Source organism: Protobothrops mucrosquamatus, unplaced genomic scaffold (assembly GCF_001527695.2).
Source record: "Protobothrops mucrosquamatus isolate PMUCROS unplaced genomic scaffold, P.Mucros_1.0 scaffold5292, whole genome shotgun sequence".
Classification (NCBI taxonomy): Eukaryota; Metazoa; Chordata; class Lepidosauria; order Squamata; family Viperidae; genus Protobothrops; species Protobothrops mucrosquamatus.
This window is the reverse complement of record NW_015391158.1, coordinates 7,472-23,116: the sequence shown is the minus strand read 5'-3', so window position 1 is coordinate 23,116 and position 15,645 is coordinate 7,472. Positions and strand designations below refer to the sequence as shown.

At 47.7% G+C, this 15,645-nt stretch overlaps 1 protein-coding gene across 1 annotated transcript in view; it reads right to left on the bottom strand.

The window, feature by feature from the left end:
• Nucleotides 1–15,645, bottom strand: part of LOC107299690 (sedoheptulokinase-like) — a gene marked incomplete at its 3' end in the record, with an annotated part of 25,534 nt that overhangs the window by 4,867 nt on the left and 5,022 nt on the right. Inside the window, exons 4-6 of the mRNA XM_029286831.1 lie at nucleotides 15,102–15,277; nucleotides 12,603–12,803; nucleotides 11,515–11,925 (exon numbers count right to left, since the gene is read on the bottom strand). Coding sequence (XP_029142664.1) covers nucleotides 11,515–11,925; nucleotides 12,603–12,803; nucleotides 15,102–15,277 — 788 coding nt within the window. The remainder of the gene's footprint in view (nucleotides 1–11,514; nucleotides 11,926–12,602; nucleotides 12,804–15,101; nucleotides 15,278–15,645) is intronic.

The window sequence follows — 15,645 nt, the reverse complement described above, 5'->3', positions numbered from 1 at the left end:
CTAAGGTGGAACTAGAACTCACCGGCTCCTGGTGATTGGCCCAAAGTCACCCAGCTGGCTTTTGTGTCTAATGTGGGACTAGAACTCTTTGTCTCCTGGTGACTGGCTCAAGGTCACACAGCAAGCTCTCATGCCTAAGGTGGGAGTAGAATTCACAGTCTCCTGATGACTGGCCCAAAATCACTCAACCAACTTCCATGCCTAAGGTGGAACTAGAACTCACCGGCTCTTGGTGATTGGCTCAAAGTCAGTCAGTTGGCTTTCATGTCTAATGTGGGACTAGAACTCACCATCTCCTGGTGATTGGCTCAGAGTCACTCAGCTTGATTTAATGCCTAAGACAGAACTAGAACTCACCATCTCCCAGTGATAGGCTCAAAGTCACCCAGCCGGTTTTTGTGTCTAATGTGGGACTAGAACTTTTTGTCTCCTGATGATTGGCCAAAGTTGGCTTTCCTACCTAAGGCAGGACTAGAACTCCTCACCTCCTGGTTTCTATCCCAGCGCCTTACGCACTAAACTAAACTGTCTCTAAACAACATGCAATGTTCACTTTACGTTTTGCCCAGGATGTTCTCTACCCTAAAATCTAAATATACAACCTCATCCTGAGCAAAGTTTAGAGTAGATGAGTCCTCTTACTTGGGACAGTGGTCCCCGCACCGCCCTCTTTCCAAGCTCAGGCTGAACTTGATGATGGGGTTGGAGGCCAGCTGCTCCATATGGTAGAAGGAGTCCATGGGAGCCATGTCCTTGTCACCGTCGCCAATCCCGAACCGCGCTCGTCTCGCAAAGATGCTGTGCTTGGTCCCCTTGTGGCAACTGTTGGGTGTGCCCGCTGCAGAGTCTTCGCCATCCGTGTGATCATCCGTGGTTTCAGATTCCTCCAGATCTGAGCTACCAAGCTTTCTCATCTTGCCCAGGATACTTGACATGGCTGGTTACGAAGAAGCTACAAATGAAACATCAGTCGCAAAATGAAACATCGGTCCTTGGTGCTCTCTGAGCTGGGTGGTTTTCTTGCAGATGTTTCATGACCCAACTAGATAACATCTTCAGCGCTAGAAGAGAGTGGAATTTGTGGAATGAAGGAGAAGAAGGAGAAGGGGAAGAGGAAGAGGAAGAGGAGGAGGAGGAGAAGAAAGAGGAAGAGGAAGAGGAGGAGGAGGAAGACTGAGGGATCCTTGGTGCTCTTTGAGCTTGGTTATTTTCATGACCCAACTGGGCAACGTCATCAGTGCTAGAAGGGAGAAGGGTTTGGGGAGAGGAGGAGGAGGAGGAGGAGGAGGAGGAGGAGGAGGAGGAGGAAGAAGAAGAAGAAGAAGACTGTAGTGGTCTCTGAGCTTGGAGCCATTTCATGACTCAAACTAGGTAACATCATCAGTGCTAGAAAGGAGCGGGGTTTACTCTCAATTTATAGTCTAGTCCTAATATATATTCTAATTGAAACCAACCCCCCTTCCTTCTACCACTGATGATGTTGCCTAGTTGGGTCATGAAATGTCTACAGGAAAACATCTGAGCTCAGAGAGCAGCAAGGACCCCTCAGTCGTCGTCGTCGTCGTCGTCGTCGTCGTCCTCCTCCTCCTCCTCCTCCTCCTCCTCCTCCTCCAATCCCATTCCTTCCAGCACTGATAATGTTACCTAGTTGGGTCATGAAATGTCTGCAGGAAAACAACCAAGCTCAGAGAGCACCAAGGACCCCACAGTCCATTTCCTCCTCCTCCTCCTCCTCCTCCTCCTCCGCTAATCCCATTCCTTCCAGCACTGATAATGTTACCTAGGTGGGTCATGAAACGTCTGCAGAAAAACATTTGAGCTCAGAGATTAGCAAAGACCCCACTGTTCAACTCTGATCTATAAATATTCTCCTTTATCAGTATCCTTCGCAAATATATATTTTTTTAGAAATATCAGGGGGTGAATTAAAATGCTGGAGGAGATGTCATAATATAGGTAGACATTTGACCCTAAGGGAGTCTGCCCTTTATGACTGTATGGTCATAAAATGGGACGATCACATGACAAACTATATGTTACAACGTTTGTTGTAAGAGTCATTAAGAGAACTTACGACCATTTGTTTAGGGACGGTTTGAAGTTACGACACTGAAAAAAAAAACGACCTATGACCAGTCCTCGCACTTATGACCATCGCAGCATCCACATGATCAAATTTGGGCGCTTGGCAACCGATGTCGTATTTATGATGGGTTGAAGCATCCCAGGCTCATGTGACCTTCCCAGCTGGCTTCCCACAAGCCAAAGTCAGTGGGGAAAGCCAGATTCACTTAACGACCGGGTGATTCATTTAACAACTGCCGTGATTCGCTTAACGACGGGGGCAAAAAAGATTGTAAAATTGGGCACGGTTCATGTAACCACCACCTTGCTTAGCATTCTGGGGTAAAATGGGGCAAAACTCATGTCACAAATTTCTCACTTAACGACATACATTTTAAGCTCAACTGCGGTCGTAAGGTCGAGGATTACCTGTAACATCCCTTTATAAATGTTATATATTTTTTTCTTGCCTGCAAAAAAAAAAAATCCATGTTCAACTTTGCTGTGGCTGTAAGAAACAGGGATTTCTAGAGGTGCTGAGCTAGAAGGATACTGACTGTTTTCATTACAGCAATGTTTTTTTTTCCTTTTTCTGAATTTGGTTAGCCCAGCCAAATTCAAGAATTTTGAGATCCCCTTTTTTTCATTTCGGAAAATAAACTCGTGATTCTTTTTTTTGCCAGTAATAAAACGTTTCTGCTTTTGGATCGTGTTTGGTTTGGAATATTCATTTAATATTCCGGCACGAAAAGAGGGAAAATAACGCCTCTTATTTAAAAATTAAATTAAGTTGCATTGAATAGCAAACAAACGACGCGATCGTTTTGAATTCTTTCTTCGGTTTGCCTGCAAAAGCTTGAATAAACATCCCTACAGAAGGTTGGATCACAAATAGGTCCATTTTTGTCTTAATCATCAAATGTTTAAAATCATAGAATCCTAAGTCTGAGAGGGACCTTGGAGGTCTTCTAGTCTAACCCCCGGCTGAGGACAGTAGTCCTTATTCCATCACAAATAAATGGTTGTCCAGTCTTTTCTTAAAAATTGGACTGAACGCCTAAACCTCGTTTTCAACCGGATGGCTTTGGCTTGCCTTAATTCCATCATTCTTCTCCAAGTTACGACCAAGCAACGATAGGTTGCAAACCTCTTCTAATTTAATTTTTTTTTTTAATTGTTGGGTTAATACAAAACGTCTGCCCTTTCCATTTTTCACTGTTTTTTTTAAAAAAGCTTTTAGCTTTATGCCCCTAGGTCAGAATTAGATAAATTCGAACGGCATCACTCCGATAAGGGAATGTGATGGACACCAGCATCCCTTAGCCAAACTCAGACTGAATTTTTCAAATCAAAATTTGGTTTAAAAAAAAAATCCCCAGGACTTACAGAGGTAGCCAAGGTTTGCCTCTTGCTCACTGCACCTTATTCTGGACGGTCTTTAATATTTTCTGCGAGGGACGTCCTGCCTTAGGCGTTGCCTTGGGGGGGTAAAAAAAATCAGCTTTTTTCCCCTCTTCGGAATCATTTACTGGTGGAGTAGACCATGTCAAGGAAGATTTGACAGGCAAGCGGTAACGCCGAAGAAAAACCCTGGGTTTGACTAATACGATAATGGAGAAAGCAAATTCAGAAATGATGGCTGTTCCCAGGAGGCTCGTAAAGCTTTTTGCAAAAGGAAGAAAACAACCGAACACATTTAACAAAATAACAGACATAACAGAGTCGGGAGGGACCCTTGGAGGTCTTCTAGTCCAACCCCTTACTCAAGCAGGAAGCCCTATTCCGTTTCAGACAAATGGTTATCCAATCTCTTCTCAAAAACCTCCAGTGTTGGGGCACCCACAACTTCTGAAGGCAAGCCCTTCCACTGATTACAATAGAATCATAAGGCTGAAAGGGACCTTGGAGGTCTTCTAGTCCAACCCCCTGCTCAGGCAGGAAACCCTATACCGTTTCAGACAGAAGATTGTCCAATCTCTTCTTGAAAAACCTCCAGTGATGGAGCATCCAGGATGTTGAGACTCTGAAAAAGAGCGCAGAGAAGAGCAACAAAGATGATCAGGGGGTCCGGAGGCTAAAATAGATGGAGAACGGTTGTAGGAATTGGGTATGTCTAGTTTAATGAAGAGAAGGACGAGGGGGGACAGGATAGCAGTCTTCCAGTATCTCAGGGGCTGCCCCAAAGAAGAGGGAGTCAAGGTATTCTCCAGAGCACCTGAAAGGCAGGACAAGAAGCAACGGATGGAAACTTGTCAAGGAGAGAAGCAACCTAGAACTAAGGAGAAACTTCCTGACAGTTAGAACAATTAACCAGTGGAACAACCTGCCTCCAGAAGCTGTGAATGCTCCAACACTGGAAGTTTTTACGAAGAGACTGGACAGCCATTTGTCCGAAATGGTATAGGGTCTCCTGCCTGAGCAGGGGGTTGGACTAGATGACCTACAAGGTCCCTTCCAACTCTGTTATTCTGCTATCCTTCCTTCCTTCCTTCCTTCCTTCCTTCCTTCCTTCCTTCCTTCCTTCCTTCCTTCCTTCCTTCCTTTCTTCTCCATCACTGGAGGTGTTTAAGACGAGATTGGGCAACCATTTGCCTGGCATGGTATACGTTTCCTGCTTGAGCAAGGGGGCTGGACTAGAAGACCTCCAAGGTCCCTCCCAACTCTGTTATTCTGTTATATGGCACACTTTTTTGGAAATAGGAAATTCAAAGTTTTGAATCTTTTGCAGCCTGGAATTTTAATTCCAGGAAGAGAAAGATAACAAAGGCTAATTTGGCTTCTAGCAACGGCTTTGGAAATGTCCAGGAAATTGTGTTTAGCTTCACTGGGTTTTAGGGTCTGGTTTTTGTTGTTTTTTTTTAAACTGTAGGAAAAAACCAGACCATCTCTGGATGTGACCTCACTTCCACTTCACACAGCCTGTCAAGGAAGCTACAATATCAGCAAACCCCCCCCCCCTTTTTTTTTTTTGCTGTTGCCAGAGTTCACTGCAAAATATTGCTGGGAAATAAAACATAGCCATAAAAACTCTCCAAGGAATTTAAAACACACACACACACACAAACACACAACGAGCACGACAATACCAACAGATTTCTTTCGAAAACAAAACACAGGGTGGAAATGCAGCATTAGTTCTGCGTTGGAAATTGGAAATATGAAATCTGTTTAGGCCTAATGATAAAACGGAAAAGTCCCTGCAAATTCATTTCTTATACAGGTAAGTTCCTCGGCTTACGACCAGCACGGTTGCTAAGCGAGACATTCGTTCAATGAGTTTTGCCCCATTTAATGACCTCTCTTGCCACAGTTGTTAAGTGAATCACTGCAGCTATTAAGTTAGTAACCTGGTTGTTAAGTGAATCGGGCTTCCAGCCATTGACTTTGCTTGTCAGAAGGTTGCAAAAGGGGATCATGTGACACCCCCCCAGGACACTGCGACCGTCATAAATATGAGTCAGTTGCCCAGCGTCTGAATTTTGATCACGTGACCATGGGGGGGATGCTGCAACGGTCGTAAGTGTAAAACACGGTCATTAAGACACTTTTTTCAGTGCTGTTGTAACTTCGAAGAGTCACTAAACGAACTGTTGTAAGTTAAGAGGCTGGACTAGAAGACCTCCAAGGTCCCTTTCTATTCTATTCTATTCTATTCTATTCTATTCTGTTCTGTTCTGTTCTGTTGTTCTATTCTGTTCTGTTGTTCTATTCTATTCTATTCTATTCTATTCTATTCTATTCTATTCTATTCTATTCTATTCCATTCATTATTCCATTCCATTCCATTCCATTCTATTCTATTCTATTCTACTCTATTCTATTCCATTCTATTTTACTGTATTCTATTCTATTCCATTCCATTCATTATTCCATTCCATTCCATTCCATTCATTATTCTATTCTATTCTATTCTATTCTATTCTATTCTATTCTATTCTATTCTATTCTATTCTATTCCATTCCATTCCATTCCATTCCATTCCATTCCATTCTATTCTATTCTATTCTATTCTATTCTATTCTATCCTGTCCCATCCCATCCTATTCTAATTGTATTCTATATTCTATTCTAAAGGACTATCTGTATTTGGAAAATGCCCTGAAAAGATCATCAAAGAATCTTAACATTGTGCTATCTGCCCATAAATCTTTTCAGATCAATCTCCTTCAGAGTATTGTATACCAGTGGTGGCGAACCTATGGCACGCGTGCCAGAGGCGGTACTCAGAGCCCTCTCTGTGGGCACACATGCTGTTGCCCCAGCCTTGCCTCCCCTCGTGACCCCCTCCTCACCAGCAGCCCCCCTGGAGGAGAGTGGCCCACGTGGAGCAACACAGCCAAGGACATGGCAGCCCGGCAGTGTAGACAAGACTCTGCCCTCACGCCCCATCGCATGCAGTTGATGCTGCGGGGCGTGGGCAGAGGGCCCTGGAGGCCGCCATGGCGCTGTTGGGCTGCCTGGGTGATCTGCAGTGGGTCCTGGAGGTGGTGAGTGGTCCTGCGGGCCGGCAGGGTGGGGGCTGGGTAAGGGGTGGAACAGGGTAGGGCCAGTTTTTGGGCACTCGGTCTCTAAAAGGTTCGCCATCACTGTTGTATACCATTCCTTACTTTTAAAAACTGTGATGGATACCTGATCAGTTTCGCCTTCTGAGCAATGGGTGCATTTGAGCTGGCCACTTTTAACAGTTACTGCTTTCTGACCCAAAAGGCTCCCGGTGTGTTGGGGGGGATTAGGGTTAAAAAGGGGCACGTTGCAGCCACCATTTTGACTTTTCTGATCCCCCCCCCTTCGGATTTTGGGAAGCAGCCCACCCAAATGCTTCAAATACGTCCATTGGCTCAAAAAAACCAAAAAATTGCAATCGATTTCTGGCTTAAAGGAACCCACAATGGGGTCTGGGCTTTTATTTTGGCTCAATAAACAACAGTGAGATTGTTTCTTTTTGCTCAATTTCCCACAATTAAGTCACAGGGAAAAACAACAACAACAACAAAAAACCTGAACAGCTTTTAAGGACCGGGCTAATTGCTCAGAGCTGTTCAAGGCCTCTGCAATTTGCTTTTGAGTCATCCGAATTTACTGGAAAAAACGTGGACCATCGAGGCAGTTTCGGAAGAAATTTCATCCAATTACTTCCTGTCACGTTCACACGTTCAAAAGCTGGCTCGGCACCGGGAAAGCGAAAAAAAACCCAGGAATTCGATTGCCAGGCCCAAAATTCATGGGATCCTAGGTTTGGAAGGGGGGTCTCCTACCCCAGGGCTTTTCAACCTTTTCACCCATTGTACCACTTTTAGGATATGGCAATATCCAAGTACCACCAGTTGCCTAGCAAGGTGTCAAAAACTTGATGACCCAAAAAAAAAAAAGGAAAAAAGTGATAAGGTACAGGTAGTCCTCGACTTACAACAGTTCGCTTAGTGACTGTTTGAAGTTACAGTGGCACTGAAAAAAGTGCCCCCCAAACCACAGCCAAGCAAGACACCTGTCTGCCCACTCAGCGGCGCTCTTCCTCCTGTCCGAGGTTTTCATTGTTGTGAGCATTTCTGTTGAGGATTGGCAGCGGGGGTGGGGTGGGGGGGTGTTTGGTTTTTATTCCCCCCGTCTGCTGGGTGGTTGCAGCAGGTTTTGGTCACTTCACATGACCCTGGGACACTGTGACCGTCATAAATATGAATCAGTGGCCAAGCATCTGAATGTAAATCACAAGACCCTGGAGATGCTGCAACATTCCAGCTGATCGGTGCTTCTTCTGGGCTCAGCAGAAGTGCCAGGATCAGTGCCGAGCTCCAACTGGATCCTGGCGCTGATCCTGGCGCTTCCGCTGAGCCCTGACAGCCCTGCAGCTCCAGCCGTCTCTCGCTCAGGCTTGTGCAGTGCTGCCACCGGTTCAGCTCATTCCCCTCCCCCGCTACCACTTTTCTAGGATGGTCGCGTACCACCTGCCAGGTGCCAATGGACCACAGGTGGTACCCCTACCACTGGTTGAAAAGGCCTGTCCTACCTGAAGCCCTTGACCAAGGTGGGCATAGACCCAGGGGTGTCAAACTCAATTTCATTGAGGGCCGCATCAGCATTGCAGGTGCCCTGGGGTGTGTGTGTGTGTGGCCAGGATGGGTGTGGCCTACTGAGTGGGCGTGACCAGCTCTACATCATTTGCATCAAGGATGCCTGTGGGGGCCTGGGCAGGAGTGGGACAGATCTGAGGGTCTCTGGCAGAAGGGGGTGGGACCAGGGCAGAGCCCATCAAGCCAGATATGTGAAGTAGGTGAGGGCCATTTGCTGGCCACTTCCAGGCGATGGCCCATTTCTTCATTCCTCACAAAGGGGGACCCCTCCCCAGCATGCACCCAGGGGGCGGGGCCAACGCGGCAGGGGCTGGTTCCTCGCCGTTTCCGGACGGCCTTGTGGAGCTAAGACTGAATGCGTTTCAGCATAGATGGCCACCACAAAATTGTACATTGGCTCCCGGCCGGCCTGGGCCAGGGCCAAGGCAGCGGAGTCCGTTCCCTCACTGTTTCCAGGATGGCTTCGCGGGCCGCATGAAACCACTTCGCGGGCCGCATCCGGCCCCCGGGCCTTGTGTTTGACATGTCTGGCATAACCCTTCCCTAGCAAGGGAGGACAACTTTCAGGAGGAAGATGGAACACCAGACATGCACAGTCTCAATAGAAGACAATTTTTATAGCTCAGGCTTCAATGGTGGGGTCCTTGGCGCACTCCGAGCTCGGGGGGGGGGGTTCTTGCAGACATTTCATGACCCAACTGGGGGACATCATCAGAGCTAGGAAGAGGAAGACAAGACAACTGTGGGGTCCTTGGCGCACTCCAAGCTTGGGTGTTTTCTTGCAGACATTTCATGACCTAACTGGGGAACATCATCAGAGCTAGGAGGAAGAGGAGGACTGTGAGGTCCTTGGCGCACTCCGAGCTTGGGGGTTTTCTTGCAGACATTTCATGACCCAACTGGGGGACATCATCAGAGCTAGGAGGAAGAGGAGGACTGTGAGGTCCTTGGCGCACTCCGAGCTTGGGGGTTTTCTTGCAGACATTTCATGACCCAATTGGGGAACATCATCAGAGCCAGGAGGAGGAGGAAAGGATTTTGGGGTCCTTGCCGCACTCCGAGCTCAGGGGTTTTCTTGCAGACATTTTATGACCCAACTTGGGGACATCATCAGAGCTAGGAGGAGGAGGAGGAGGACTGTGGGGTCCTTGGCGCACTCCCGAGCTTGGGGGTATTCTTGCAGACATTTCATGACCCAACTGGGGGACATCATCAGAGCTAGGAGGGAGGGGGATTTGTGGAGAGGAGGAGGACTGTGGGGTCCTGGGTGCTTTCTGAGCTCGGCTGCTTTCTTGCAGACGTCTCATGACCCAACGAGGTAACGTCACTAGTGCACTCAAGAGAGAAGGCACTCCAGCATTATTTAGCTGTGGCCTAAAAGAAAGTCAAGAAACCGTCTTTCTTATAAATTGGTTTAATGTGTATTTGTTTTCGGTCCACTTTTCATTTTTTATTTTTTTTTAAATTCTCTTTCCCTTCGACGCTAGGTTGCATGTTAATGCTGGGTGCTGAAATTTCATCCAGACACTTATCACAAAAGACAAGTACGTTAGGGGCAAAGGGGGGGCCTCTTCTTCCTCGGCACATTCCGGAAAGAACCGGAGTCCCGGGCGATGCCGTGGGAAGGGGCTTCAAATTTCTAGGGCAGTGACGACGAACCTTTTAGAGACCGAGTGCCCAAAGTGCAACCCAAAACCCACTTATGCATCGTCGGGTGCCGGGTGGGCGTGGCCCATTGGCTGGGCGTGGCCTATTGGCTGGGCGTGGCTGCGGTGCTAACGGTAGACTGGGTGGGACTAAAAAGTTCAATCAATCAATTCCAACTTTGCGAGATCTTTTTTTTTTCCCGCAAGAAGTTGAAATTGACTGATTGATTGAACCTTTTTTTTTGTACACGGTGGCGGAGGCCTAAAGCGAAAAGGTTTTATAAAACCCAGCTGAAGGCCTAGGACTGGGGCGATGGTGCGTGTGCCCACAGAGAGGGCTCTGAGTGCCACCTCTGGCACCCGTGCCATAGGTTCGCCACCACTTCCCTGGAGGATTAAATTGGAGTATGCCGTATTTTTCTGGGTGTCGCATCACATGTCTGAAATATTCTAATTTTCATTTTTTAATTGTTTTGATGAATTCCCTTGGCTTTCCGAGGCGGCTTATCACCCCCTCATAGGTTCGCCGCCATTCTATGGATACTTCCTCCCAATTAAGACTCAAACAAGATTCCCCAAACATCCGGCTGGCAGAATTCGACTTTGGCACCCGAAGCAGCCCTTTCTCAGCCTTCCTGCTGAGGTGTCATCTTTATTCTGAAAGGGGAGGTGTCCCTTCCCACCCTCCCCAGAATAGGCAGGACAAGAAGCAACGGATGGAAACTAACCAAAGAGAGAAGCAACCTAGAACTAAGGAGAAACTTCCTGACAGTTAGAACAATTAACCATTGGAACAACCTGCCTCCAGAAGCGGTGAATGCTCCAACACTGGAAGTTTTTAAGAAGAGACTGGACAGCCGTTTGTCCGAAATGGTATAGGGTTTCCTGCCCGAGCAGGGGGTTGGACTAGATGACCTCCAAGGTCCCTTCCGACCTTATTATTATTATTATTAACAACAACCTGCCTCCAGAAGTGGTGAATGCTCCAATACTGGAAGTTTTTAAGAAGAGACTGGACAGCCATTTGTAACTGAAATGGTATAGGGTCTCCTGCCCGAGCAGGGGGTTGGACTAGATGACCTCCAAGGTCCCTTCCAACATTATTATTATTATTATTATTATTATTAACAACCTACCTGCAAAAGCTGTGAATGCTCCAACACTGGAAGTTTTTAAGAAGAGATTGGACAGCCATTTGTCTGAAATGGTATAGGGTTTCCTGCCCGAGCAGTGGGTCGGACTAGATGACCTCCAAGGTCCCTTCCAGCCCTTTGTGCCTAAGATCCTATGATTCCTGATTGACTTCAGAATCCAATCGCGTCCCCAAGGTTAATGTAGATCCCTACTCTGGGGAAAACTCATCAAGGAGAGAAGCAACATGTGGAACTAAGGAGAAATTTCCTGACAGCGAGAACAATTAATCAGCGGAATGGCTCGGCTTCAAAAGCTGTGAATGCTGCAACCCTGGAGGTTTTTAAGAAGAGACTGGACAGTCATTTGCCCGGAATGCTATAGGGTCTCCTGATCGAGGAGGGGGCTGGACTAGATGACCTCCAAGACCCCTTCCAACTCGGTTATTCTATTCTGTTCTCTAATTTATCAGCGGAATGGCTTGACTTCAAAGCTGGCGGATGCTCCAACCTGGATGTTTTTTTTTTAAAGAAGAGACTGGACAGTCACTTGTCTGAAAGGGGAACAGGGTCTCCTGCCTGAGCAAGGGGCTGGACTAGATGACCTCCAAGGTCCCTCCGGGGACTCCTCTTTAGCATCACGTAAGCCGCCCCCATGGCGGCATCGGCGACTTGGCCGTGGACCACGGGGAGCGCAAAGGCCTTCTCCGCTTCCTGCTTCATCACTTCGTTCCGGCAGAGCCCGCTTCCGCTGGCCACGATCCGCTCGGCCCCGGCTTCCTTCAGGTTCCCGGAAGGGAGCATGGCGTGAAGGTTTTGGATCACCCCCCGGCACAAGGAGCGGACCACGTGCCCCAGGGACATGTCGGAGGCCGCGATGTCCGTCACCGAAGCCAGAGTGGCGGGTGCGTGTCTTTCCCCGAAGAGGGTGGGGCAGACGCGGAGACAGCTCTCGGCCTGGCTCAACCCAGCCTCTATCATCGGCCGGTAGACATCGGATTCGGAGAGTTCCAGCCCTGCCCAAAGGAAGAAGGGGAGAAGGTGGAGCAGGAGTTAGGATTCTACGGGTTAGTCCTCGCCTTACGACCACAAGGAAGTCCAAGAAAGGGAGGGAAGGAAGGAAGGAAAGGGAGGGAGAGAAGGAAGGAAGGAAGGAAGGAAAGAAGGGAGAAAATAGAGGGAAAGAAGGAAGGAAGGAGAAAGGGGAAGGAGGAAGGAGAAAAGGAAGGGAAAGAGGGAAGGAAGGGAGGAGAAAAGGGAGGGAGGAAGGAAAGGAAGGAAGGAGAAAAGGGAGGGAGGGAAGGAAGGAGAAAAGGGGAGGAAGGAAGGGAAGGAGGGAGAAAGGGAAGGAAGGAAGGAAGGAAGGAAGGAAGGAAGGAGAAAAGGGAAGAAGGAAGGGGAAAAGGAAGGGAAGGAAGGGAAAAGGGAGGGAGGGACGGAAGGGGAAAGGGAGGGAGAAAGGGAGGGAGGAAGGAAGAAGGAAGGAAGAAAAGGGGAGAGAAGGAAGAAAAGGGAGAGAGGGAAGGAGGGAGGGAGGAAGGGATGAAGGACAAAAGGGGGGGGAGAAGAAAGAAAGAAGGGAACAGGGAGGGAGAGAGGGAAGGAAGGAAGGGGAGGGAAGGAAGGAAGGAAGGAAGGAAGGATTGCCTTCCCAGAGTTAGGCCAAGCCCATCCCCATCCTGAAAGACCCTACCCAGCTCAGCCATCCATCCAGACACCATCTTCACGAACGCGGCCATCACGTTTCCGCCGTTTAGCGAAGCAGCCACCGCCAGATACCGGTTGTCAAAATACGGGAAATATTGCACGGGTGATTTTGGATCTGGAGCCTCCACAGGCTGGAACCCGGGTGGCAGGGGGACCGCCAGCTGGGCTGAGGTGCCGATGTTGAGAACTTGGGAGATGGCAGGAAGGAAAGAGAGAAGAATTAATCCAAAATGAAGTTGCCTTTTAAACAAAATGAGAGTTTTCCACAGCGGCCCTGCCTAACCCTTCCTCAACTCAATCACACGCCAAAGCATTTCATTTATTTATTTTTACAAATAGCACTCCACTTACCGCCCAAAATTTCTCTTGCTAAGTAAGATAGCTGTTAAGCGAGTTTTGCCCCATTTTTATGATCCTTCTTGCCACAGTTGCCCTCCTCCTCCTCCTCCACTCCAGAAACCCCATTTCCTTCCAGTCCTGATGTTACTTACCGTGTCTCCCCAAAAATAAAACTGGGTCTTATTTTTTTTGCCTCCAAAAGAGGCACTGGGTCTTATTTTCGGGGTAGGCCTTACCTCACCTCCAGTACCACCCAGCCGGTCCGCTTCTTCTGGGGCCGAAGTTCTGCAGCTGCATTTGGGCCTGGATTTTGCAGTTAGGCCTTTCCAGAAGGCCTAAGCAGCCGAGTACCGAGCGATGGCCTTCCGGAAAGGCCTGTGACTGAGAAAGACAGGCCTGGCTGCAGAAGAGGCCTCAGAAGAAGAAGTGGGCCAGTGAGGGGAGGCCTGGCTGCAAGGGAAGCGGGTGTGGGGCGCGTGGGACAGCTCCCACCTCCGCCCTAGCTTGATTTTTAGCGGTGCGCCTTGCCCCCAAACTAGGGCTTATTTTTGGGGTAGGGCTTATATTAGGCCCACTCCACAAAATCAAGCTATGGCTTATGGTTGGTGTAGGCCAGTGGTAGGCAACCTTGGCTCCAGAATTCCTGGCTGGCTCAGGAATACTGGGAGTTAATAATAGTAATGATAGTAATGATAGTAATGATAATAGTAGTAATAGTAGTAATAGTAGTAATAGTAGTAATAGTAGTAATAGTAATAGTAGTAATAGTAATAGTAATAATAGTAATAATAGTAATAATAGTAATAGTAATAGTAATAGTAATAATAATAATAATAATAATAATAATAATAATAATAATAATAAGAAGAAGAAGAAGAAGAAGAAGAAGAAGAAGAAGAAGAAGAAGAAGAAGACGATGACGACTGCGTCCAGTTTTGGTCACCGCGATGTAAAAAAGATGTTGAGACTCTAGAAAGAGTGCAGAGAAGAGCAACAAAGATGATTAGGGGACTGGAGGCTAAAGCATATAAGGAACGGCTGCTGGAATTGGGTCTGTCTAGTTTAATGAAGAGAAGGACGAGGGGGGACAGGATAGCAGTCTTCCAATATCTCAGGGGCTGCCCCAAAGAAGAGGGAGTCAAGCTATTTTCCAAAGCGCCTGAAGGCAGGACAAGAAGCAACGGGTGGAAACTGATCAAGGAGAGAAGCAACCTAGAACTAAGGAGAAACTTCCTGACAGAACAATTAACCAGTGGAACAACCTGCCTCCAGAAGCGGTGAATGCTCCAACACTGGAAGTTTTTAAGAAGAGACTGGACAGCCATTTGTCTGAAATGGTATAGGGTTTCCTGCCTGAGCAGGGGGTTGGACTAGATGAACTCCAAGGTCCCTTCCAACTTTACTATTATTATTATTATTATTATTATTATTATTATTATTATTATTATTATTATTATTATTATTATTATTATTATTATTATTATTATTATGAAGTAGTAGTAGTAGTAGTAGTAGTAGTAGTAGTAGTAGTAGTAGTAGTAGTAGTAGTAGTAGTAGTTGTTGGAAGGGACCTTGGAGGTCCTCTAGTCCAACCCCCCGCTCAGGCAGGAGACCCTACACCATTTCAGACAAATGGCTGTCCAGTCTCTTCTTAAAAACTTCCAAGCATTCACCGCTTCTGGAGGCAGGTTGTTCCACTGGTTAATTGTCTTCACTGTCAGGAAGTTTCTCCTTAGTTCTAGGTTGCTTCTCTCTTTGGTTAGTTTCCATCGGTTGCTTCTTGTTGAAGTCCACGAGTCATAAAAGAGCCGAGGTTGCCTACCCCTGGTGTAGGCCTTACTTTCAGGGAAACACGGTAGTTCAGGGGTCCACAACCCCCGATCCGCGCAATCAAGCAAAGCCCCATCTGCAGGATGCAGGCAGTACATGAAACCAGGTCCCCTCCGGTCCACGGGAAAACCACGGAACCGGCCCCTGATGCCCAAAAGGTTGGGGACCTAGTTGGGTCATGAAACGTCTGCCAGAAAAACATCAAGCTCAGAGAGCACCAAGCAAAGTGTCTCTACAAGCCGTCATTTTCCTGCCACGCAGAAGCATTTGGCCTTAGTCAAGTTCAACATTTCCGTGGGGTTTCAGGGGCAGCTACCTGCATCACTGTCTTCAGACATGCAAGAGTAAACTGAGCATTGGAAATCTCCCAGGGCTATCCCAACCTTGGTTCCGGCTGGGACCCGGTGCCACGGTATGCAGGTTTCCCCAGCAAGGTCTCCGGAATCGACCACTTCAGGAAGCAAACGGATGGGAAAGCCAGAGTCTTCCAAACTAAAAAGAGAAGTAGAAATTGACCAGTGTGTGTGTGTGTGTGTGTGTGTGTGTGTTGAGGCTGAATAACACGGGCCGTCCTTAATGTATAAGCACAATTCTGGGAGTGGAAGTCCACCCATCTTAAAAGCAGGCTAGCTGGGGAATTCTGGGAGTGGAAGTCCACCCCTCTTAAAGCAGGCTGGCTGGGGAATTCTGGGAGTGGAAGTTCACCCTTCTCAAAGCAGGCTGGCTGGGGAATTCTGGGAACTGAAGTCCGCCCCTCTTAAAGCATGCTGACTAGGGGATTCTGGGAGTGGAAGCCCACCCATCTTAAAGCATGTTGGCTGGGGGATTCTGGGAGTTGATCCACCCTTCTTCAAGCTACC